Source organism: Lonchura striata, chromosome Z, assembly GCF_046129695.1.
Source record: "Lonchura striata isolate bLonStr1 chromosome Z, bLonStr1.mat, whole genome shotgun sequence".
In the NCBI taxonomy this organism is placed as follows: Eukaryota; Metazoa; Chordata; class Aves; order Passeriformes; family Estrildidae; genus Lonchura; species Lonchura striata.
The window spans coordinates 44794418-44821620 of record NC_134642.1 but is presented as its reverse complement, the minus strand read 5'-3'; the positions used below and the strand labels follow the sequence as shown (position 1 = coordinate 44821620).

Sequence of the window (27203 nt, the reverse complement as noted above, 5' to 3'; positions counted from 1 at the left end):
CAGGTCTGCCACAGAAGAAGCAGAAGAAGGAGAAATTAGAGGGGGTGGTAAAAGGATGGCAGCTGGGAGAAGAGCCAGGTATGCCATTTGAGGAGATGAGGATAGACTGGAGGGGCAACAGGAGGTAAGCAATCCAAAGGGTCCCAGTTCTTACTAATTTATTTTTCTACCTCCTCTCCTTATTTATTCTCCTCTTTTTTTCCTCTGTACTTTGCACACTCGTACACTTTTATCCTCAGTTATACTCTTTAGCAAACAGGTTGCATATAATAGTTGCTCAGGATCAGTATCCTCTTGAGCTTTCAGATAGTGACTTGCTTATTGACACATCCACTTGTGTTTTGTCCCACACCACGGCCATCCTCCCTTCACATCTAGGTTTGGCCATACTTCTACACAATAGTGTATCACCTTGATCTTACCTAGCCCTTTCATGGCTTCTATTGAATCTCATTCCTCTGAAAATTCACCCAGGAGACTACTAGGGGGAATGTTCCTTACCTGCTTCCCCCTCCCCTTGATCTTAAAGGAACCTGTCTTCTTACAATTACATCCTCCCGTTTTCAGGCCAAAAAATAATCCCAAAGGTGCCTCTACCCAAACGGAAATAAACTGACAGGCAACCTAAGTCTTACGGCGGGGATGGCGGTGCCCGGGAAGCAGGGCTGGGATGGCCGTGCCCGGGAAACAGGGCTGGGATGGCCGTGCCCGGGAGGCAGGGCAGGGATGGCGGTGCCCGGGAGGCAGGGCAGGGATGGCGGTGCCCGGGAGCAGGGCAGGGATGGCGGTGCCCGGGAAACAGGGCAGGGATGGCGGTGCCCGGGAGCAGGGCAGGGATGGCGGTGCCCGGGAGCAGGGCAGGGATGGCGGTGCCCGGGAAACAGGGCTGGGATGGCCGTGCCCGGGAGGCAGGGCAGGGATGGCGGTGCCCGGGAGCAGGGCGGGGATGGCCGTGCCCGGGAAGCAGGGCAGGGATGGCTGGCTGCAGCGGCGCCCGCTCCGTAGGGGATGCAGCGGAGCGATCGTCGCGGTGACAGGATGGTTTGCGGGAAAGATGAAGCAGGGAAGCAGGACAGCAGGGACAGAAAGCCCGGGGGCGTGGGGGCGGAGCGGATCCTGCAGCAAGGCGCCGCTCCCGCCGAGCAACTCAAGCAAAGCGTCCCCCGCGGCATCGCAGTTTCTGCTTTTCTCTGCTAAGGTACTCCCACAGCCCGACTTGGCGGGCATCCGGGCTGTTCACTCGCAATCTAGTCCTGGAGGCTGTGTCTGCCCTGAGTGGCTGCCACGAGAACTCTTCCCGGGGACAGCTGTAAGAATATAATTTATGCTGAGGCATAAGTGACAATCAGATTGGTCGCTCTCACACTGGAACAGGCTCCCCAGGGAACGGTCACAGCACCAAGGCTGATGGATTTCAAGACAATGTGCCCAGGCACATGGTGGAATCCTTGGGCTGCCCTGTGCAGGGCCAGGAGTTGGAGTTGATGGTCCTTGTGGTTTTCTTCCAGCTCAGGATATTGAGTGATTCTATGATGCCTAGTGCTCTGGATAAGCTCCACCAGCTTAGCCAGGTGCAGTTTGAGCTCTCATTCATGAGAGGCATAACACAGAATATCAGGTAGAAGAGCAGAAACTGTCATCTCATGAGGTTAAAAAAAAAAAAAAAAAAAAAAAAATCCTAGAGTTGTAACACAAATTCTGGGGCTTCAGCAGCCTGGGAGTGCCTAGATGACACTGCAGTCTGTCACTCTTTGTATTGAGATGTATGTTTTTAGAGGCCAGAGAGCTTTTGAGAGATTAATACAGCTGCAGACAATTTCACATACAGAGGTTTGGGACTTCCCTTCACGTATTCAGTAAAACACAGCAAATGGAAACCTAAAACATTTACCAGCAGAGATTCATAGATCTCGAAGGAGAATTGATCATAGCCCTCTACAAGCATGACCTTCTGTTAACACAGGCCATAGGATTTCACCTGCTGTGGCAGAGAGAATTATTCTTTCTTTCTTTCTCCCTAACTGAACACTATCAAGCCCAATAACTTGCTGGTGGTTGAACTATAGCTTATCATTAATAAGACATCCAGTCTTGGTGTAGACCTTCCACTGTGAATTTACCACCACCTTTGCCAAGCTTACAAAGTGCTTAAACACCTTGACTGAATTAATTCTTTTCCATTTGAATTTATTTGAACTAACCTTCTTGCTATCCAATTTTATTATGCCTTAGAGCACTAGACTGAATACTCCTCAGTATGATTTCCCTGGTTAAGACTGTTAAACAAACTATTACACACCAGACACCAGGGACCAAAGTGGGCAGTTTCAGTGTAAAAATCTGCTGTATCAACAGTCTGAGGTAGTTCAAAGGTGAAGGTAGTTCAATTTATCCTCCATGGCAAGATAAATTGAGCTGGGACTGCCACACAGAGATACCCTGTCCCACTTGCACCACCCCTGGTGTTCCTGAGCTCACAGAGTAAATCAGTTCAGTGAGTTCAGCCATAAGAAATCCAGTACTATAAAAGTGATGGATAAGGATTTTGTTGGCTTGCTGCCTGAACTCTGTAGGCATGGGCCTTACCAGTGCTGGGACAGGGAAAGGCAGCTCTGATAGACGGGGTTAGGCTGTGAAGAATTTGCAGTTTTGGGGAACCATGGCAGGTTTGTGCCATCTGTGCAGAATGGTCATAAAAACATAAAGTAGCCAGTAGGTCAAAGCTGATATCAGGATCTGAAAATACAGTCATTAACTTGACATAAAAAAAAACCAACCCAACTCAAACCTCCTTGTTTCAACAGTGATTCCTGAATTGATCTTCAGTGCTGGTCAGGGAATTCAGCACCATGTGTGGACTTCTGGTAACAGAAGAATATGAAAGGAGTGGCAATTTATAAATAGAATTTGAAAACCAAGATGGATTATCAATCCCAAAATGTATCTCTCAGGCACTATATCCTGAATAACTACCACAAAGAACTGCTCTTTCTGAAGTGAACAAATGCAAGACAGATTAATGAACTGACCTGAATAAAGACAATCAATTTTTCATATTATTTTAAAATATTATCTTTTTTTCCCTTTCTAAATAAGCAACTGGAATGTTAAATCAGTTAAGTGCAACAATTTGATAAAAACTATGCAAATCTTTAAATATATAAAGGCACCATCTATAACATTGACAGTCTAGATAAAGGGTTTAGTTTTAGTGGAAAATCAAAGTTCCCAGTGTGGAATGTAAATGCAAACATTTGTTTTATTTATTTTTTTGTATTTTGTTCTCTGACAGTTACAAATTGCATAGGTAATTTATTGTAGTTTTCTCTTGTCACAAACACAGTCCTCCCTTCATGAAAAGGCTTGCTAATATCATAGGAGGCTGGATACAAATGCAGAACTTGAGGGACAGTGGGAAGAATAAACACAGAGGAATGACACAGATTAAAATAAAACAAATAGCAGGCAGCAGTTCAAATTAGAAAATGCTGGGGTATTAAAAAGAAATTTATCATGTGTGCCACAAAAATGCATGCACTACACAGCATTCCTCTGCTTCCTTTCTAACTTGGGGGTCACTGTCCACCTTTTTTTCTCTTTGAAAGGGAACTAGCTATTAATGATGTACCAAGCTCAAACCCTTGCCTATCAAGAAATAAAAGAGCAAAAAAGGATGGAGGTAAAGACACTCCTTCAATTTCCTTCTCTAAAGAAAACTTCCCCTTCCCTTTCCCCTTCCTTTTCCCCCCTTCACCTTCCCCTCCCATCTGCTGTACCAGCACAACAGAGTCTACAGTGATGTTGAACAAGGCAAAAACATAAAAATGATGCAGTAAATAAGCTTTTGCTGTTTGTTTTAATGAAAATAATTCCACAGACCTGGTTTAAACTGCAGCTGTATCAACAGGGCTGAAGGGATGGCAGGAAACTTCATGTGCTGCAGAAAAAAGTAGGACATAACTACTCCCAGGGGAGCCATTCAGACAAATGGTTTGCTGTACCCATTCTGCCTGGGGAGAACAAATTCTAGGATGGATTCAGCTCAATGACATTTCATGGTAGTTAGGACCTTGCTTAGTGCCAAAGTGTTGTGTGGTGGGGTTTTATTTCCCTGAGTTAATGTACATAAATGGTCTTTTAATACTAGAGTGTCTAATCTAATCTTGACCTTGCAGAATTTGAATGAGGATAAAAAGAAATTATACAGACAATGTGGAAATCTGAAGAGTCACCTAAAGGCCCAAGACAAGGTGCTATGAAAATTACTGTGAATTAGATAAATGCTCAATCAATTTATTACTGGAAACACTTATGTGCCTCCCCAAACAACAAAGTAAAGGCAGGCTAGAAATCCTACCCTCTGAAGTCCACTCCTGTATAAAACAGCACAAAACTCACCTTTACAGAGTCTTCTGTAAACTAAAAATATGGAGCCCAGAGCACTTCACATGTCTGTAATCAAGCCAATACCATATGTGCCTCTGATGAATGAGAAGCTGGATGTATTTCTTGATATTTGGGTGCTAGAAATAATTTAAAAGGTCCAATTTAAAAATACAGTCCCATCATATCCTCTGCAGATTTTTTTTTCAAGAAACTAGTGCTTCTTGAAAACCTCCTCTCCCTAACTTTGGGTATATTTTGTTTTGAACTTTCTCCTATAAAGAGCCATACAAAACTCAGTGTACTGAGATCTAAACCACTTCATTGGATTTTTCTAGAGCATTACAGGGTCGTTATTACTAAGAAACACAGAACCATTAAGGCTGGAAAGACTTCTAAGACCATCACATCCAACAATTAACCCACCACTGGAAGGTTCACTATGGAAACACCTCCCCAGGTGCCACATCTAAACAATTTTTGAACATTTCCCAAGACAGTGTTTCTACCATTGTCCCAGGGCAGCCTGTTCCAGTGCCTGACAACCTTTTTGGTGAAGATTTTTTTTCCCCTAATATGCAGATTAAACCTTCCCTGTCTCAGCTTCATTTCTTTAAGGCTGACTCTCTGCTTCTAAGACAAGACTAGGATTCAACACACGTTTTCATCAGTCTGCCAGAAAGCTGAACATCAGAATGGTGGCTTGATAAACTATCAGTCTTAATCTCCTACAGTTTTGAAAGTCAGTAATGTAGACAGATGGTGGCAAAACAATCCAAATTCCATGGGAAACTCAGAACTGAAACTATTTCACATCATTGTTAAGTTACATCAGAAGACAGAAGCATTAAAACAGCTTAATATGCACAAAGCATTTGCTCAGTCTAAAAACAGCTCAAAGATTATAGCTGGTAACTCCACGGACCAAAAAAGTCTCCAGGCAGATGTTGCAACATTCTACAGCAACAGGAACATGATCCAGCAAAGCTTTCAGGTGGCTAAATTTATTTGATTAGAAAGAGATACTATCCCTGGGTGGTTGTAGCTCATTTTAAGCTGGTGTCAGAGGTGGGAAGGGCCCAGTCTTGTAGTGCCCAGCTCTCCACATCCTCCTGGATGAAGGACAGGTCTGTTCTCCAGCAGCAGCTCAGAGTAGCCTTCAGACTGCCTCTAAAATGGAGAAAATGTTAAAATGTCTCAAAACTGGCATGAAAAGAGTGCTTTAGACAGCTGCCTCTATCGGAAGGGCAGGACCCATCCCTTTGTGATCAAGAAAGGTTTCAGCTCAGTACTGGGTCAGTGGTTGGACTTGATGATTTTAGAGGTCTTTTATTACTTCAGTGCCTCAGTGATGGGGATTCTGGAGCACACACATCTCTGGAGCTCCCAAGTCTGTTCCTCCCCTCCCAGACTGCACGCTGGGCTCTCATGGAAGGAAACAACTGCTGCAGCTGAGCACCTGCTGAAGCAGCACCACCATCATCATCAGGAGCAGGAGCGTCAGGGAACCTGAGCAAGGAACAGCTCTCCTCATACGTCATCAGGGGATTTCCAGCAAATCCTACTGATTGCCCTCAAAGCCCTGCACTGAGACACACACTGCATTTATTTTCAGCACTACCCTCACTCTTTGCTCTACCAAACTCCTTGATTTAATTATTCTTTTCTTTTGCCTTTCCTCCCTCCCCAGCCTGCTGCCTCCCCTGCCAAAGCCTCGTCTTGCCTTCAGTCCCTGATCCAATTTGTTCCCAAAGCTCACCTGAGCACCCCCCCTGGGTGCCAAGCTGGCAATTCCTGCGACACTTCAATATCCCACTTGATTGCCTCAATTAGCTCCCACTGTACACTTGGGTGTAGCACTAATGTGGCATCTGTGCAGCTCAGGGAATGTCTGCTCCACTATGGAGCTTTTCCATCACTTCTAGGAGAGAAGGATTACTGCGCCTTTAACTGTGTCACTGCCTTAGCTGGAGGGATCATCCTCTGCCTCCTTGGCTTACCTAGAGACCTCAAGCTTCTCTGCAGATGTTGAAACTTCAGAAAAATAGTTTCTCTGTGAGAAAGGTGAAATCACAAACCATCAAGGCTGGAAAAAGAGTAATTTATTGGAAAGCTTGAAGCGCGAATCACAGAACTGCACAAGGATGTTATAACTGCTGTGCCTTGATTGAACTTTGTGTAATTCCAGCCAAGTGCAGCTCTTTGCCCTGGTTGAGCTGTCTGTAAAGCTGAGGACCTCTTCAGGCTGCAGAGCAGGACTGAAAAATCCTCATCAGGCTCAGACTGGTCAAGCTGTTTGCAATAAAATGTAGACAAGGATAATCTTGAAGGGGATAGGTCTAGACTTTATCATGGATATTTTCCATTTGAACCCATGAAAGTTCTGCCCAGAGACTGAAGGACAATAGGAAGGGCACACTCAGAAGACAGAAGTACAGACAATATGAGTTGTTTTAAATATAGTAGTAGCAATAAAGTGTTTTAAAAAGTAGTGTATTCAGTAGAGGAGATGAGAAGTGAGTGCTAATATTTTCTATCAAAGGTGATGGTTTTGCCCCTGGTTGTAAGGTGATAAAACAGCATTTTTCAATAAGACACCATGTTGGGTTCAGAATTTTTTTTTTTTTTTAATATAAAATTCAGGCCCTAATATCCCTTATTCTGAGGATTGGTAGAGGAGAAATTTTCTAGCTTAATTTTATTTGACAGACATCAAAGCTAAGGAGAACATTTTCAGTGCTGGAAGGGATATGTTATCACTTTTCATCCATCTGAGCTTCCTCACAGTATTAACTGCTGAAGCTGCCGGCTGGCTTCAACTACATCTGGTGGACTGGAGAGGTCACAAAGAGATTTTATGAATGTATGTTTCATGGAAATTAATTTTTAATCAAGAAAGGAGACCATATTAATTTCTTTGCTGATTAGAACAGCTGCAGTGTGAGAGCAACAATCATTAAAAAGAGAAGATGTACCAGAAATCTTTATAATCCTCCTAGCTTCAGGAAGCAAAAAAAACAAAACTAAAACAAGAAATACTATCACCATTTGAAAATCTGTCTGAGTAACCACCCTGTAGCAGACCAGTCTCTTCCATTCTTCGAATTTCCAATGTTCAAAGAACCAGTTGTTCCAATGCAGTGATTTTAATCCATCTCGTTAAATATTTGTCTGCCAATGAATATCTGCCACTCATTTATCCCACTAGATTATTTGACAATTAAAAGACTAGATATCAAGATGAATGGGCACCAGATTTCTAAACCACCCTCAGCCCACAATAAAATTTTTCCAAAGCATTTCAGCCCTTCACAGAAAGCCCTTAGAAGGCAGTGACATCATGGAGGCAGAACTGGACTTACTCTGGAAGCTCAGCTATCCTTCCAAAATATAGAGATATTCCCCAAGGGCTGGGAAGGATGGAGCTCTGTGGTCTCTGTTTCCTTCCATAGTACTGCCCAGCAGGTACTTGCATTCCTCAACATGTAGGGAACTTTTTTCACTCACAGCAGAGTTTCTAGGGCCTCTAAGCAGTGCACAGGAATTGATTTATCTTCATTTAAGTGTTAACAAGGCGGATCTTCCTTTGAACTGGAAGTACTTTAACTACATTGATCACTTCTCTCAATTAAACTTCTTTCATCCAATTTCTTCATTCAGGAGAGCCCTGTATTTGTCACTGTGTTTCACGTTAATTTGTATGATTTCATCGCACACAATTTCACAGTGTAACACAGAGGCAAGAATGAGCTGTGGGACAATAGAAAGAAAAATCTGTCCTAAAGTGAGCTTGCTACTAGAGACAATCTCCCGTGGAAACTCATTATGAAAAAGATCTCAAATAGGTATCCTGAGCCACAGCACAGTTGTTCTCTTCCTCATCTTTTATGAAGAAACAAAATAGAAGCCGTTTTTCTAAGGGACCTGTGCTGAGCCAGTAAATCATTCCCCACAGAAGCAGTGTGTCATTTTTCATGTCTCTTGGACCGTGTGATCTGCAGGCAGTAATTCCCTTTGGATTTGGGTCTTTTTTTACATACTGAGAGACCACAGTACGTGGTTAAAGTGGAATCCCAAATGAGCTCTACTACCTTCAGGGGAAAACTATTTCTTCCAGAGCAGCCTCTCATGTCCTGCTGTGTCACTCTGTGTCTTTTCCTGTGGCAGGTATAATTTCCATATACTATAGTTAATTTCAGCTAATCAAACAGTTCCACCAGTTGAAAACATTGTGGTGAAAACAAACCTTAACAAAATATACATGTAAAATATATGTCTGTAGATTTTGACTTCTTTTGGGAAAGGGAGAAAAATCTCAAAACAGTTCTGTTTGTCAGCAGTGCCAGGGTTTGCATTCATAGTACATCCGTCTGTGGAAATTTGATTAAAGTGATTAAAATCACTGTGTGTTGAGTTTTATGAGTCTGTCCAAATCACCTGAGAGGCAGTTGACTCACTGGAGTGCAGGCTTGTCTTGACTACTATGGACTAAAAGTGGTTTTACAAAGCTCTTTCTGTTCATAAATGCTGTCTATAGCAATCTTTCATGGTACAATGTGAGCTCACACACAGTGAATAGTTAACAGCCGATGGGTTAAAAATAGTGGATATGGAAGTTTCCAAGAGGGATTTTTTCTCTTTTTCTCACTTGACTTTTCAGAAGATTATTTAAACAGTCAGAGACAGGAGGGATTATATCCTAGAGGTAATTAATGTCAATCAGTCGTCAAAACTAGCTGCTTTTATGATCTCTAATGAATGAGGAGTCCAACAGCTTGGGGGATTATGCTTCAGAGAGAAGTTCTGGCCATGTCCTTGCTCTGGTCCCTGGAGTATGGTGGAATTTTCACTCAGTACAGAGATTTCTGAAGGAAATCACAGCCCATGGGAAGTAGCAGTACTCAGGGAAATGATGTGAGCCTGGAGCCCAGGAAGGACACAGGCTTTGGCTCTCCTGGAAAATTTTCATCAGTAGCTGACAACTGTTGTAACATGGTTGTTGAAAGTCTGCGTGGTCTGATTCTCGACTTGTTTCATATTTCTTCAGATCAAACCCATCTGTTGCTATCATGCTGGCATGGTAGCGTGGAGGAAGGTTTTAGAAAGGCCTTGGGAATGGTAAACTGAGGAAAACGATACATTCATGTATGCCCCATTGTTTTAGAAAGGCCTTGGGAATGGTAAACTGAGGTAAAAGATACATTTATGTATGCCCCATTGTTTTAGAAAGGCCTTGGGAATGGTAAACTGAGGTAAAAGATACATTTATGTATGCTCCACTGTTTCGGGAAAGTCCCGCTTCAGCATTCCTCTGTAAACCCCCTTCTCCCCACCTCTGAGCAGTTCCCATTGGACCTGGCCCCTGGGGTGGTTCTGATGTGCCTTAGCTGAACACTGTCTCTATTGTTTAGACCTTATCTCTTAATTTTGCTGTATAAAACTGTATCTGGGCAATAGCCCAGGGCCTTTGGTCCCTGCTACGCTTCAGGCAATACAATCTCTCTGGACAAGCATACCCTTGGTCTCTCTTGGTCTCTTTATCTCGAATCCTAGCGGCGACTGAGGCAGCGCCGCAGCTCGGACCGTGCTAACCCAGACGCTGCCTGGTAAGCCCAGGGCAGCGGGACCGCGGAAAACCCCGGCCCCAAGAGGGGACAGCTAGCCGGAGGGTCCCGGGGGGCCGGGGAGGGGCGGGGGACAGCAGCGAGGAACCCCCGAGAGCAAAGTGGCGGTCGAAAGAGAAGCAACACCCATCAGATTAAGGCTGCCACAAACTGAGAGGATCACCTGCACTCAGAGCCCTGATTTAAGTGCTGATAGTGTTTAAACCCAGCAAAACAGACATAATGTTGTGTTCAACCTGAGACACAAACTTTAAGGTCAAAGAGAGTGACTGAGAGATCTGTCGAAGTGATCTGGCTCAGTGCGTGGTGTCAGCACCACAGACACTCGGATTCCGCTTAAAAGCTGTTTTAAGCATATGGGTTCCTCCTTTTTCTTTTCCTATAATCTCAGCATTTAAATAAAGGAAATTTTTATCCCACTTCCAGCACAGTTACATGTTTATTTTGTGTACAATTCATTAAATGTTCTTTAATTATCATCACACATAACTGAAAAATATTATCAAAGCAATCAAAGTACAGACAAAGGGATTTAGAACAGTTACAGCTGTGTTCAGCTCTTCATATGAAGCTCACAACAGCTTCACCACGCAGCATGTATCAGGCTCAGGTGCTGGCCACAGAAGTCAGTACTCACCCAGGGCAGATATGGGGGAAAAAAAGGTAAAGAAAGAAAATAAAACCAAAACTCCAAAACCTAAAGCTGGAATATTCAAAACTAGTTTAGGGGAAGAAGGAGATAGAATATTCCATGGGATTCTTGCTACCCAGACAAAACCATCAGCCTTCCTGAGTTAGTAACCCGAGTTCCTCCTTTTCTACCATCTCATTCCAAAGTGAAGTGAAGGCAACAGCAGGAAAAAAACGCAGCCTTAACAAATACGGAAGCATAATTGATCTGGTTCATAATCACTGCTCCACATGGACTGGCAGTGCTTTAAAAACAAGATGTATTTAATCATAGTGTCCCACTGACATCAGTTCAAAGGCAGCTTCAGCTGTTCGCATCTTCAAGAGAAAACTTGCTTGCCCAGACTTCAATTAATCCCCACACTGTCCAATTTCTCAACATTTTCATAATCTTTGCACAAAATCCTGTCACATCCACTTATTCTTCTTTGTTTGAGCTCACAGGTCTTCAGCCAGAAAAGAAACATGAAAACTCTTACCCACACTAGTTCTTTCCTGCACTGCAAGCCAGTGGTGTAGCTGCTTATTAACTTTTGCGTAATCAGTGCTAAAGATAAACCCTAGGGTTCACTCTCCTCAGTTGTAGTCCATTACAGAGATAGCCTGTCTTCTGGCTTAAGCAAATCAAATTCTTCCCTATTTTGCCTAAAAATTAATTATAATAAAACATTTCTTCAGCATATCCTTCAGATTTTCTTAAAACTGTAAGATTTGCTTTTTTTAAACAGGAAAAACTTCAGTCTCCTAATATACTCTTGTGTTTTGCAAAAATCACAGACTTCCTAATTCCCATCTGACATTAAGTCATTTAAGTAATTTTATTTAAAATTCTATACTTTAGAAGTAGACCAAGCCTCTGAAAAGCCTATTAAATACTCACTTATGCTTGAGTAGTTTTCAGTATGGAATTTTCTGTATTATATATGAAATATCAATTTTTAAAGTAGCCTTGGCAGTCATCGAAAGCAGATATGAAAATGGAACTGTCTTGCTGAACAAATCTGATCTCTTTGCAAATAATTTCTTTCTCTTCTTAAGGTACATTTTCTTCTTCTAAAAAAATTGGCTTTTTTTGGTAGTGTTTTTCTTTCAAGTAACAAAAGTCAACAAAAGAGTGAGATTAAGTTGGTAAGAATATATGAATATTTTTCTGTTTATTCTCTCAGCTTCCAGTAACTTTTAGATTTAGGAAGTCCATGAATTGTGGGTAATACTATATTTAACTGACCTTGATGAATGTTTCTTCTGTGCATTTACCTAATTACTATTTAGCATCCACAAACACTATGATAAAGAGTTCCATAGTTCAATTATGCACTGTGTAAAAAGCTCTTTTATTTGTTTCCAACCTTTGTCTTGTTAATTTCCTTTTGATACCATCTGTTCACTAAGAAAAGTACAGTAATTTCTTCGTTACTGCTTTTTTTTTCCTTACAACTCAGGATTTTCAGAGTAGCTTATGATAGAGGAACCCTCTTGAGAACACCTGGTCCAACTCTTGTGCTCAAATAGAGCCATTTGGAGCAGATGGCCAGCTGGGTTTTGTGCACATCCGCTGATGGATATTGCAGCACTTCTCTGGGCAGCCTGTCCCCAAATTTGACCACCTTCACACCTCTTGTCATGTTGCTGGGCACTGTGTAGAACAGTCTGACCCCTTCTCTTCATTCCTTTCTACTGGCTGTTTATACATGCAGATAAGATATCCCTGTGCCTTCTCTTCTCTAGGCTGAGCAGCTGCAGCTCTCTCAGCCTCTCCTTATAGGGAAGTCCCTTTCTCAGCAAGTTTTTATTTTTCTTGTTCTACCCAGAACTGAACATGGCACTGCAGATTTTAAAGAACTTTTTCATATTGCTCTTCATTCATCTCCTTCCTAGACTAAAGCTTCCAGGCCCAGCTATTGGTCCTAAGTTAGGAGGCATTTTCTTCCCTTGCTTATGTTTTTTATTCATCTTCTTATTCTCTAGGCCCAATCCATTTTGAAATCCATTTTGGAATTGGACACCAATTTTTCTTTCCTTACATTCAGTGTGTGGATGCACAAGCAGACATGCAGCAGCTTGAGGATGTTCTCTATACATTCTCTAATTCTAACAAATCCTAATGTTCAATTGCTCTGTAACTGGTACTGAGAATGAAAAGATTTTTCCTTAAAATATTATGGGTATTAGAGCTGTGAAATCTCTGAATAAGCATTTCAACAGTTGGACCTGCATAATGCCAGTTTTTCCTTATGGTGATAGTGGTGGGCAGACTTTCAAAGCTTACGGAGTGCCTATAAGAAAGATGGGGGCAGACTTTTTATTCGACCTCTAGCAAATGGAAAAGGGATAGTGCTTTTAAGCTAAAAGAAGGTAAATTTAGACTCGATATTAGGAAGAAACTTTTTACAGTGAAGAGTGGTGAGGCCCTGGCACAGGTCAGCCAGAGCAGCTGTGGCTGCCCCATCCCTGGGAGTGTCTCAGGCCAGGTTGAATGGGGGGTCTGAGCAACCTGATCTGATGGAAGGTGTTCCTGCCTAAGGCAGGGGGTGTGGAACTGGATGGTTTGTAAAAATCCATTTAAACCCACATTATTCTATCATTCCATCATTTTGTAACAAATAAATCTTGGATAACAGTTTTTGCAATCCAGCACATGCCTTCATGATGAAGAGTCAGTCACAAGAAGGCATTACTGCCCCCTTAACAATAAAATTTTTCAGGCTTAACTTTTGGATGTCTCTTTCCAGTTGTATCTTGTGTAATCCTAAAGTCTCTGAATATATTATCTGTTTTGTTGTCCACCAGAAGTCATTCAGCGTAGTGTAGAAATCTGACTAAAAAGATTTTACTGTGTGCTTACATAGTTTGGTTTAAAACCAATCACTGACAGTTCTTCTCACTGTGAATTAGAAAACAAAACATTAATTTCTGTTTTCTGATATTTTCAGGATGATCAAAATGAAAATGTGCACGTACACATTTTCTTTGCAGGCTTTTATGCAGCTATCCAGTGTTCCTTCTGATTTTACAATTAATTTAATTATCAGGATCTAGCTATGCTATTTACAAGTGCCTTGTCCTTTGGGCTTAGATTGTTAGTTTCTTCCATAACTATTTATATTATAGGAACACTCATTGATTCCAGACCTTTGGCAATAATCACTATGCAAATGTAATGATATGATCCTTGCTTAGAAGAGCTTGCAGATTTAAAAGGTCAAGAGAAGACAACACAGGTGGATGCAACTGATGAAATAAGAACCACTTGGATACTTGATGCCAGATATATAGGATTTAAAGGACACTGGCAAAACTCTATACGTGAAATGGAAGACAGCTGGCATGATAGCCTGATAGCTGTGGAGGACTGGAGTGAAGTCTGTCCTTTCTTGTGCCAGCAGCAATTCACTGTAATTATTTCAAATTCAAGTAAACCTAATTTCTTCAATTATTCAAATATATATTAGTAAGGAAAAAAATCCTCCCTCTTATCCTCAGTCATGCTGGATTTTATAGAATTAAAATATGAAGGGAATAACCAATAAAATCCTCAAGAGACATTTGAAAACTGCAGTATGAGTAGAAATTCATGTTTAATTTCACATAATTCCTGCAAATCTCTACCTTAGAAAAGTTAGTGATTTATGCCTTGTCTGGCATCTTTCCACTACCAGGAACTGAACATATTTGCTATTTTAAGCTTCAAAAAACATCTGAAAGCAGGTAAATAAGAGAGAGCAGAGAAAGTCTGTCTGAAGCCTAGCTATCATGGCAACTTGCATTCAATAAGAAGATTCAGAGCCCAAGTTGGGTATATGAGAACAGCTTCTTGATTTTCTGGGACCATGTAATTATCTTTTCTGTGATTTAAGCTTGATGTGCCCAGTTGTGTGAAGTACACTTGACTCTGCTCCAGCTTCTGAGAAGCTGGCATTTCTAGAACGTGGTGCTTTCTGCTTTCTGCAACATCATCCATTAATACATTTAGGGAAAAGCAGTGTGTCTTCTTGGGACACCACCATCTCCTATGATTCTGGGGGAAGACTGCTCTCACAGAATCTCACAGAATGCTTTGCGTTGGAAGGAATCTTAAAGACCATGTCTTTTCAACCCCCTGCCATGGGTAGGGATATTTTTCACTAACCCATGTTTCTTCAAGCCCCATCCATGGGCATTTGAGTATGAGAAAATTATCACAGTGCTTAGTGATGGGGCTTGTACTCCTTATACTTTATTGTATTTGAACGTCTCAATTTCTGGTGAAGATGGGCCCATGGAAAGATCTTTCAGGCTCATAGAAACAAAAGTAACAAGCTGGATGAAAATGTGATAGGATTAATCCTTTCCCTGAACATTCCTGTACCTATGACTCCTCTTGGAAAGCGTGTGCATGACTAGAGAGTCAAACAAATTAAAGCCTGGATGCACACTTAATCCACAACTCACAGTGAATTCCACTACTCAGAGTCTGCGTGCCCATGGCTATGACCTCCTTTAAAGATGGAGATGGCTCAGTGCCTTGAACCTCTCTGCTGACAACTAGGAGGACCTGACTCTTAAAATTGTTAGGAATACCCTCTGTTTGGTTCTTTCAAGGAACATGCCAGTACTGGAAAGCAGAATTGTCATGTGTATTTTGGCTTCATACAAATCCCTGCATCGAGTTCCCAGCATGGTCCACATAAATCTATTCAGCATTGTCAGTGGAATTTAGTAATTTCAGGATCAGCCCTTACTAAAGCAGGCATATGGACCTTGATCCAATTTGGCTAAAATGAAGAACACAGTGCCATTTGCAATGGCCTGAGGTAGCCAAGACTGCCATTGCAGGGTGACAAAGACAACATGGAAAACATGGTTATATCCATGCTCCCATAGAGCAATACCTAGAGTCCAGGAAGGATAGTGGTTAAATTGAGGATCTACCTTGAATAAATTTCCTTTAGAAATCATAATCCGTGATCCAAATGAAAAGCAAAGGGTGGTGATCCTTACCTTCTAGTCTGACAAGGCATATGGGAAGATGAGATTATTGAGCAGTTATCCATGGGTAGTAAAGAATTGAACAGGGTCCTGTAGATACTGGAACATGCAGGATCATAACATGCATGCAGCTGGCAGCTTTAATCTAGTATAATTCAAATAGGGGTAATTGCCCCAAATCTGTGTCAATATGGTAGTAACTGCAGTGGCCCCAGATTCCTCCTCAATGCTTCTGCATTTCAGTATTTTGTGCAGCTGAATTCAAGCATTCAGTGACTATGACTTCAGAGAGAGTCTAATTCAAGACTGACACTGCAATCACAAAACTCAGGACAGCTGGTAACCTCACCACCATAGCTGTGCCTGCCTTTGCCCCAGGGCTGAAAAATGGCAATGGCTACAACAGAACTCATTATGAGCAACAAAACCAGCAACCTTTATGACTGAACAGAAGGCTCAACACTAAAACTATTGAGGAACATTTGTAGGTACATGACCAGGGACATAAACATGGACAATCAAATAATGAAATAGTGAAAAAGCATATGCTAAGCAAGCCTTTTGTATACACACATAATAGAGATGTAGGACTGAGCTGTAGGCATCCTGATTTATGCTGATTTCCAAGTTTGAAATGAGTTGTTCTTGCTCATTTATACACCTGAAACTAACCAAGAAAACAATTCTTTGGACTCATAATTCTCAGTTGTTCTTGTACAGCCCCATTTGCACTCCATGTGGTGATAAATTATAAAAAAATCATACAGCTTTTAGCTATTCTTCTGGCTTTATCTCTTCACTGAATGCAATAATTTATCTGTTACAACATATAAAATCAGGGTCAGGTACACACTAAGCTGGACAACATGTATGCAGGAAACATGGACACTGATAAAAGGCCTGACAATGTGTCTTGTAGCTATTGCTTGCTTAAGCTGAAAACCTGATGTATTTCAGTTTAGTTTTACTTGTGTATGTACAGAACTGTAGGATTAATTAATGAAAGCACAGAAACATATTCATTTTCCCTATTTTTTCTAGAACTTTCTAATACAGAAGGGTGGAGAGAACTGCCAGAACACTGAGAGGATCAGGAGTTCCAGCAAATTTCTTCAGGCACCTTTGAGCTTTAAGGTATGGAACAAACAAAAGCCAATGAACCAAGTCTGAGCACAAAGTGTGATCAAAACACACTGCTATTTGGCAAGTTATAATGGCATTTCCCAGATCCATCTCCAATTAAATCCCCAAACTGGTACTTTTTGTGTGAACAAGTTAAAAATGGGTTCTGCACCACTGAGTTTACAGAGCTGGGAGGGAAATGGAAGTTCAAGAAGCAAAAAATCTTCAAGGCCAATGGACAACATGCCATGGTTGTAGCACAGAGCCTCTCAGTTTGGGTTTCAAAAGTAGCATTTGTCAAGTTAAAAGGAGAACAGGAGCTGACACCTGTCATCTCCTCATTTGGAGTAAGATGCCACAGAGCACCTTGTTACTGGCATGCTGCAACTTGGAAAAGATAAATGCAATACTGCCTAATATCCTTGAAAATGTACCACCTACAGGTTTTAGTAAATTTTGTAGATTAACCATGCAAAACATCTCTGAACTATATAACCACATTATTTCCCATATTCAGGATTTCAACAAGTACAGGTCTTACAGGTCTCCACAGTCAGGTCTCTGCCATGTAGTTAGCTTTCCCAAGGTTTGCAGCTGTACTCTCCCTTGGAAAAGCAGAACCTGACCAGAGACCTCAGCTGAATCATTCCTTTAAAGAAAGAGCTTCCTGCCATGCCAGTGAAGTCCTCATCCCTGAGGCTGGTGAATGACTCAGACAACCATCACTGAACCAACATCTCCCCTTCACTGTCCTGGGGTCAGAAAACAGCATCTGAGACTGTCACTGCAGGATCAGGGAAGTTACCTACGTAAGAATAGCTCCCAGCAGGGACAGACAAAGAGAAAAATTACAAGTTTAAGGTGAAGTGGAAGCTGCATACTTCAGGGAGTAAACACTGCTACTAGACCAGCTGTGCTTTCATCAGAAATCTCTCACTTGTATGTCACTTAGTGAAAATACAGCATTAGAAAAATGATGGGACAGCTGAAAGCACTGAGTGAGTATAACTGGTATCACTAGATAAGGGCAAAAAAACCCAATCCAGTATTTATTAGAAAATAAAAAAAGCTGGACAAGATGCTACACCATTAGGTAGGCAAGATGCACAGCCATCTCTCTGTACATGCACCTGGACATGGGACTTAGGTTACGCCACCTAAAGTTCAAAGGGAAGAAATTTGTGGCTGTTTTGTTAAAAGTAGAGATTCTACCTAAATACTTTGTATCTTCTCAGCTAGAAAACTGTTCATATATATCTGTGCAAGAAAATAAACTTACCTAAAAGGAAAAAACCTTTTTTTTTGTAATGTGAGTTTTTCACTCTGTAATAAGTGAGAGATGTTAAATTAGATTTGAGAGAGAAAACACTTTGATGCCCAGTGAAAGAAGACACACCAAAAAAAGGACTGTGGCAAATTACCTTCCCACTTAATAAATGAGGTAGAGACAAAGTAGTTTGTTTTCCACTTTGAGATGTGTATCTTTATGATTCACCTGTTAGATTATCCAGTCAATATCTAAACACAGAGCAAGAGAAATAAAATGGAATTATCTGACTGTCACTGTAGGACACAGGCTGGACCAAAGTGAATTGCCTGACCATGGAAGAAAGGATTCCAAAGCTACCCAGACTGCTCACACTGGTTCAGCCACACCTCCTCATCTTTTCCTACATTGCAGGTTATGAACACTGACCCTTGTAAACTGCCATCTTGTGATCCCTCACCACGGATCAAGAGGATACTCTTCTGTCACAGAAAGGAATTCCAAATGCTTAAGTTTTGCACAGTTTCTAATTGCAGAGATGTTTTATTTGTAATTTAAGTACCTCCCTGGGGTATAGCTTAATTCCCTTTGGAAAGGACTGTCCCACATGCAGCTGAAGTGATTAATGCCTGTATGTAGATGAGCTATGAATTCTTCCCCAAGCAGTGCCCTCCCTGTTTCAGGTTTGAACCCAGGCAGGTCAACCACTTCACAATACTCAGGAAGCAACAGGAGTTGGGCATTTTATCCTCCAAAATGAAATTTCTTTCCCCCTTGAAGGGTCCAGTCTAAATGACAGAAGGACAGGCAGGCACCAATATCACACTAGAGTAGACTCACTATTACAAAGACTCATCGCATCAGCTGAAGCGGTTACAAAAATCTATTTTAACACAATCCACCTGCAATCTGTTTTCAATGACTCCCTTAAGACTCCTTAAATGTAGGAGCTTCAGATAATTCATAATAACCACAGTATTTTACCATCTGCTGATGATACCAGGTCTTGTGAGTAAAAGCTCTCCCGACTACAAAGGCAGGCCATTTAGACTACCTCTCTTTCTGCTATCCCCACTCTGCAAGGGGGTATTATAATACCCATTCACTGTTCTTTCCTCCCTTTTCCAAAATCATTATTCCTGTAAAGCCTTGCAAAAGCACTTTTTATTTTAAACTGCACACAACAACACCAGGGGCCTGTCTGTAAGAACAGGGATGTTTCTTGCCAAAAGTAGAGGTCTTTTGTATAAAACACATAGAGTACATTCACATCTTTCTCATTCCACTACCCTGCCTACCCCAGAAATCCTACTTTGGCAATAATTGCTTCTTCACCCCCAAAAGAAAAGCCTACTCTGGGGCACTTTCTACTCCTGATGCACTGGCAGTTGAAAACAACCAAGGACAGTCTACATTAGGGAAGGAAAAATCAAATTATTTAATTTGCTTCTCTCACCCTCGATCCGATCCCAAAGAACCATTACAGAATCTGTAAGACGAAAGATCAGTATGAGACCAAGATGAATGCTGAAAGGCAAACAAAGCACCTACAAAGCAGTTTTATTGTACTTTTTATCTTAAGTTATATGAAATACAACTGTTGGTCAAAATAAGTCCGTGGCAAAATTACTGACTGCTTTATTTCTTTTGCTCTGTAACGCTTCCTGGAGAGACTTAAAAGGGTGACTTTTGACAAATTACTCTGTGACACTGTCTTGGTTTGGAAAGACAAGTGTCTACTAAGGAAGGCAGAAGCCTCCTCTGAAATGGAAAAAAAAAATGCAGACCCCCTCTGTCTGAATTGTTATAAATTTGAAATTAAGGGGGACTCTCAGGCAAAAATACAGGAGCAGGAATAACAATTCTTCCTTCGTGAAGAAAACAACAAAAAAAACCCCAAAAATTATAACAAAGATACATTAAACAAAAGATAAACAATAAAACAAAACAAACTGACAGAGTCAGAATACCACTTGACACCCTGTTTGACATGTTGGCAGCAGTCCAATTGGAATTGTGGCTGCAGTCCTCCTGGATGTCAGGTGTGGGTCTGTTGGAGCAGTGATCCTGTAGAAAAGAGTGTAGTTTTCCTCCGAAAATGCAGTGGAAGAGGCAGCTGTTCCTCTGGGAATCCAACGCAGAAAAAGCTGTGCTGGTGAGCCAGAAATTCAAGATTATATCCAGGTAGGAATGCTTGGCTTCTCCCTCTGGGCGGAGCATCTCACAATAGGATGCTGCAACTTTTATCAGTTATGCAGTGGCACTCAATAGGCCATTAACAGCAGATGTCTCCCAGGGGCAGGGGGGAGGGAGGATTGTTTTGTGGAAGAGATAAGGAACAACTGCCCAATTATGAGAAGATAAACTGCCACACCTCTAACAGATGGCAACTGAATACATCTTGCCTTGCAACCTAGGACAGACACCCCTGGTACAGCCTGGTTTCCTACCATATGCTGCTCCATGCTCCAGTACACATGACAGAGCTCACTGTCTCACCCCACGCAGAGCTGAGTGGCTGTGTTTACCCCGTTTATGCACTCACACTAGTAGAAGTGCAGGGTAAAACTCCTGTCTGACATTCACATGGGTACTATCGCCTGACTGGGGTTCTACCTTTGTGAAATATACAAGGATTTCACCTTATGGAACTGTACTCCTCAAGACAGAATTTTATGTAGTTATTCAAGGGATTCAGAATTTATTAGAGACAACAGACACATAATACACTCATGGTATTATACAGTGATATCAAGCCATGATAGATAACCTATTATACATATTAAAACCAGTAAGTCAAAGATTTTACCGGACTATTTGGTAACATACCAAAAAAGGAAAATCTTTCATTTAAAACAAAGTAACTTATTTACCCTTGGCAACCCAGCTTGTTTGGTTTTCTTCTTTTCACCTATTTTACTTCACATAAATTATGCCACATGAAGGGCTAAGAGCCATTATATTTTACAAAACAAAGTCAGAACTTTTATAAGACTATTAAAAAAATAAACTTATTGATGTTTTTCAATTTTCAACAATACTTGGTATTTAGAAGATAACGCCTAAAGTATAAATCTACTTGTATCAAGTATGTTGTAGCAGCCTCAGTGTTGTCCTGTTTGTCATTCTATAAAAGTTCCTATGAGCTAGGAACAGAATAAGCGTATCAGCATAAAAAAAGCCACTAGCTGGATGAAAGACATATCCAGTTGGTCAGTACTCACTGTTTTACAAAATTCTTTGGAAAATACACTGAAAATATATGCAGTCGCTTCACATGCAGAAACATAGCTGAACACACTGGCTGGATTATTTCCCACTGATTCAGGCAAGCTTTTCTGCTTCTGTGCCTGATATTCTCTGTAGGTGAACTACAGTGAAATCTGGCTCTTCCTAAGCCTTACCTACTGTAATGACATTCCACTTGGGTTCACATGCTAACATTTATAACTTAAGACTACAGTTGTAATAGGCTATTGCATAGTCCAGCCTATGAAACAGGTTAATTCTAAAACACAAGACATAATGAACAACCATGCATTTATAAAGGTCAATATTTAACAGTTTATAAACATCTCTGCAAAGTAAAATGTATTGTAGGATTGAGTTAATGATGTCTTTTGGGTTTTAATAAGGAGACAACCTTGGCCTGTCTGGTCAGCTGGTACACAGCAGGTCATGCCCATATGCTTCATAATTAGACTTGAGCAGGAATAACAGGAAGTTTTCTTCAAAAGAAATAGATGAAAAATCCTACAAAATGTACAGGTGAAAGGGCTGAGGTCAGAGACAAGAACTCAAGACAAATGAAGTGTGGCTGCTTCATAAAGATCAGAAGTTGTCTGAGCACGTAGGATGCACATTTGAAACATATTAAAAGAGAAAGACTTTTTTTTTGCATTCTCTCTGAACATCTGAGAAATCCAGGCTCTCAGAATTATACTCGGAAGATGCCACAAAGCACTGTACATAGAACAAGTTAATGCGAAACACAGACAGTAGAGGAGTATATAAGCCTGACAGAAAAAAAAAACCAAACAAATCACAAGAAAATAATCATTACTACTTCTCCAAAGAAGAGCGAGCTAAAGATAAGATACTGTGGCTCTTCTGTGGCACTGTGTATTCCTAGACAACATGAGCACCAAGAAACTAGGGTAGTGGAGTTCTTAAATCACACATACAGGGGAAAAAAGGGACAAAAGCACAAAGCAAAATTGACTCAAAAATACCAGTCAGATTCACATTCAAATCAGTCCCTCTTATCTTTATAACTGGGAATAATTTTTCCTGACTTAAAATGTTATTTAAAAAATACGGGACTATTAGAGCACCCTTTGAAGAGAGCCACACATTCATGAAGAGCTAATTACATTACTGATCATACAAACCAGATTCATTATGAACTCTACATGTGGCACAAAAGTAATTTAATGTGTAGCATTATTCCAGCATCAAGTAAACTGAGAAGTGAAAATCCTTGCAAAAAGACAGTAGTTACAAACATCATCACCTCTAGTGTGCCATGTCTCAGCAAGTAAGATTAAAAAGACAAAACAGAACACCTCAAGACTGCAACAACAAAGGTTTTTATTAGAGTGAAGAATATATAATCACTGTACAGAAAATATCTGAAGTGTGAAATACTGAATTGCTCACTGTGCATTCCCGTTGCTGAGCCTGTTAGTGATCTGCCTACAGCTGGGGTAACTTATCAGCACTTAAAAACACTTTTATAAGCAGGCAGGAAATGATTGTCCGTTCTAAACGATAACATTGCCTAAGGCAGAAAATAAAGGATCATATGAATTATATTAAAAACTTACTCAAGGAACAAAGTGGTTAGGGAGGGATGAGAGGGGATTACCCTAGTTTTTGTGAGGGGTTTTTCTGCACCAAGAAACTGTAGCCTTCCTGCTTTAGCTTTGTATCTACTTCTATTTTTAAATAAAAAATATATTAACACAAACAAGAATTCACCATTAAATCCAACCTCTTCCAATTTTCTCTGGCTTGAGAGGACGTTGCTTATGTCAACCTTTGAGGCTCCCAAGGATGGTACAAACAATCATCTTCCTTTAAAAAATGGTTGGTTTTGAACCTTTAGTGAACAGAGATTCAAAAACCTTATCTACTTTCTGAGTTCTCAGTTCTTCACACTATTAAATCTGCAGCTTTTGCTTTCCAAACTGTTTGGTGAAGTCTACAAGGGCTTGAGAAAGCCTCTGTTTTGAGCATTTGCTTGTTTCCACCAAGAGCAGGCAAAAAACTTATTTTCTCCAATACTGAAAGAAAAGAAAAAAAAACACAACAGCACAGAGGTTACTCAATCTGCTTTACTCTCAAAGAACAAATGCTATGCACAAATTGAATTCTGTCTTGAAAAACATGGTGAAATGTGTAAGGGTAGATAATTCTCACAACCTTTTAAGGGAAAAAGCAGAAGCCAAATCTATGTGCCCCTTGACCAATTATTTTATCCAATATACACACAGTCCTGGTGGTAGACATTCCCTATCTTATTTTGACATTCAATAGGAAGAAAAACAGAAGCCCTATGCTGAGGTGCCTGCATCCCCTGACGCAGAAGCACTGGGATTACAGCCTGGAGATATTCTAAATCCATGCAACCTCAACAGCTGAAACTGAGTTTGCTCCTAAACAGGTATCAGCCAACCATTAAAAAAGACCCCAAAACTTTACAGTTACAGTTTAGTTGAGACACCCTGTATCCCACGAGCTTTTTTAATCACTGCTGACTATTTTAGCCCTGAATACAACTGACTTGATTTGTAAATTTAAAAGGGAAATAAAATGTGCAACTAGATACTTCAACTGTAGATTGTTTCCTTCCTCTGCAGAAATAAATAATGCTGCTAAAATGAAGTGACTCTCCAGGGAGAATGGCTATCTAGTCTTCATTAGAATCAACTAAAATTAGTATGCACCTTTTCCTCCTCTTGAGAACTATTGTAACAACACCATTATCTTATTCTGAATACTAAATTTATTTACTTTTGAGACAACTTTTTTTTTATAACCATTAAGGAGACAGGCAGTGCATGAAAAGGTCTGTAAAATATCTGATAAAATAACAGATTAAAGAAACATTAGAAAAAAAAAAAGTTTCATAATACAGCTGTAAACTGAACGCAATTTAGTATTTTGTTATACAAGAACAATACTGAGCTGATTCCAAAACATCCAGAGTACTTTATCCAAGAGCTTTACTTAATGCAGAGTGACATATACAACACTGAAATACCATGGTTACTGTAATAACTAGCCTTGTTAAAAAGCTCTTAAGTGCTGCAGTAGACTGCACAGGTTCTTCACAGGCCTACTTTGAAGGCATTAAAAGAATAAATATCTACTGATAAACAAAAAATTTGTTGAACGGCATTTGAAATTAAATATTGTGTGGCATTAGGCCAAATCTGCTGTTTTCACTTGTGTCGTAACACCTGTGTAGCGTTGGGGTTTTTTCCAGACAACTTACAATACTATGAAAAACAAGGCCATTGGCAATTCAATGCAGAATTATAGATGAATGAACTGAAAGCTTCAATTGGCCATTGAGCAAGGTGACCCCTTTACAGCAAATTCACGACCCATTAATTGTTCATATGTTTAATGATTTGCAGACTCCACGAAGACTACAGCAACAAATGCTTAAGACTGCCTCAGACAAAAAGGAAAGATAATGATTTTGACTGATGAAGTAATAAATGTCGCTAAGAAGCATCCCATTTCACCCATAATACAGAAATAGACATTAATTACACTTAATTTTCATTGGGTTTCTTTGAAGTATTTAAAAAAAATTACATTAATAAAGCACAGATTCTTAAGACTTGTCAACTGCTGATTAATCTTTGTTCTTTTTGCATCCTCCTCACACTTTCAATCCACTATTTTTGCAGGAGAAAGCCTGCAAGCCTGTATTTTTTAGAGTATGAATAAAGGCAATAACTGGAACTCCAAAACTAGCATCACATAAAGTCATGAGATGCCTTTAGCACTTACAAATCAAGACACGTGTTTTTCATTCTAGGCACTGGATGCCCAAAGCAGAAAGGAAAGCTAAAAGCACATATGTTGCACACTCTGCAACAGTGCACAAAGATTGCACAGAGCCTCAGGAAAATACCTCTGTAATGAAATTCAGCACAGGTCAGCTGGAGAGGTAAAAACCACAAAGTAAGATAACTGTATCAGGCCTACATTAGTGGCTGTCACATCTGCTTACTTGGTATCCAAAGTGTAACACATTAGTGGGCTTGCATATTAACTGCCAAAAATATGAATGGAAGATGCAATCAGTGCCTACTGGAATGTGTAAGCTTTTTGCTTAGAACACCATTCCTGGGAGCCAGAATCACAGAACAGTTTGGTTGGAAGGGACCTTAAAGATAACTAATCCAAGCCCTTCTGCCATAGGCTGGGACACCCTCCACTAAATCAGGTTGCTCAGAGCCCCATCCCACAGAAATCTGGAATAACATTCCTGGGTACTTTTAAATATTCTGAACAAATCTGTCCTGTGATTTTAAAAGCAGGGTTAAGAACTGAAGAACTATCAAGAAAAACAAGCCTGAATGGAAAAAGAAAAGGTCACCCGAATCAAACCTGTAATACACTTTCACAAATACAGTAATAATTATCTGGGAGAGTGTGGCAGGCACCTAAGGCAAATGAAGTAAAAAGACATGTCTTAAAAAAAACCAGTGACTGTCAGTATTTAATGAAAAGAAAGGCCTACACACATACTGGACAAACTTAAAACTTCAAACTTGAATATTTCTAATAGCTTTTTTTTTTTTTTTTTAATTTGAACCCTAAGGCCAATGCCAGGCATTTTTCACTTTTCTTATGAAATTACCATCCTACAGCCAAAGTTCAAAGTAATCCATAGTGAATGACAGCAAATTTTACATAATTTCCATATAGTTACACTTCCTTTTTTCAAGTCTCATAAAACATCAGCTTTATTAAATATATATGTAGGTGGAAATGAAATTATTTCTTCTCATCCTGCACTACAGTGCAATTCTTCAAAATAAAACTACATTTGAAGTAAAGAAGAGATGCTTTTTAGCAAAATGGATAGCCATAGCAATACTTCTCCTCAGTTCATATCGGAATTTGACTAGCCTTTTGAAGAAAGAATTGATTAAAAACCAGGATAATGACTGGCTTTTCAGAGCTGTTTAACTTTTCCCCTTCATTCCATTTCTTGTCATGGTCTAATACTTAAGGCGAACAGTGTAATATCTTAAATCCCCTATAAACACAAACTAAATGTCAGATGGTTTTAAGGAAAAAAATTAATTGGAAATTCAAAGCAGAAATGCTTTTGTAAATACAATTTTATTTAACATGGGAATCGAGTATTTTATTGTCTCAGTGTGTATTGTACCATTACAGTACATAGTATAAGATGTTGGGTTAAACACTTAATTCTTCAAAGAGGGTATATTGTAATAACAAAAGTAACATAGGCAATAATTTATTGTCAACCCAGATCATCAGCAAGAGGACTGCTGTAAGGTCTTCCTGGAGCCTTCTCTTCTATAGTCTGAAAAATCCTAGCTCTCTCAGACTGTCTCCCTAGTAGAGGTGCTCCAGTCCTCTGATAACTTTTGAAGCCCTCTGGACCTTCCCCAGCAGGACCCTGTCCTTCCCATGCTGGGAGCCCAGGGCTGGATGCAGTGCTCCAGGTGGGTCTCAGCAGAGCAGAGCAGAGGGGCAGAATCCCCTCCCTCCCCTGCTGCCCACGGGGCTCTGGATGCAGCCCAGGACACGTTTGGCTCTCTGGGCTGTGAGTGCCATGGCCGGGCCATGTGCAGCCTCTCACCCACAGCACCCCCAAGTCCTTCTGGGCAGGGCTGCTCTGGGTCTGTTCATTCCCCAGCCTGGATGGGCATCAGAAGTTGCCTTGTCCCAGATGCCAGACCTTACATGATTGCTAAGATGCTTAAAAAAATTTTATAGGACCTCTACAAGCTTGCTCTCCAGTCCTAGGACCTCTACAACATTGTTCTCCAGTCCTTATAACTAAAACAGATTCATCTTGTAGTAAAATGAACTAAAACTTACCACTTGCAACCTCTCACCTTAGCTACCACAGAGACCAGCAACTGAGAAGA

At 40.6% G+C, this 27203-nt stretch overlaps 1 protein-coding gene and 1 long non-coding RNA gene across 3 annotated transcripts in view; one reads left to right on the top strand and one right to left on the bottom strand.

Annotated features, from left to right (window-relative positions):
* The first annotated feature begins 99 nt into the window (after window positions 1–99).
* On the top strand, window positions 100–27192 carry LOC110475064 (uncharacterized). The gene is made up of 3 exons (XR_002466204.3): window positions 100–124; window positions 16707–16799; window positions 27176–27192. It is a non-coding gene; the product is annotated as an uncharacterized LOC110475064 (long non-coding RNA).
* Window positions 22628–27203, bottom strand: part of PIK3C3 (phosphatidylinositol 3-kinase catalytic subunit type 3) — a 64726-nt gene continuing 60150 nt past the window's right edge. For both annotated transcript variants that reach the window (XM_077790059.1, XM_021538922.3), the window contains one exon: window positions 22628–23339. In XM_077790059.1, the coding sequence (XP_077646185.1) occupies window positions 23325–23339 (15 nt within the window). In that variant the 3' untranslated portion in view covers window positions 22628–23324. The remainder of the gene's footprint in view (window positions 23340–27203) is intronic.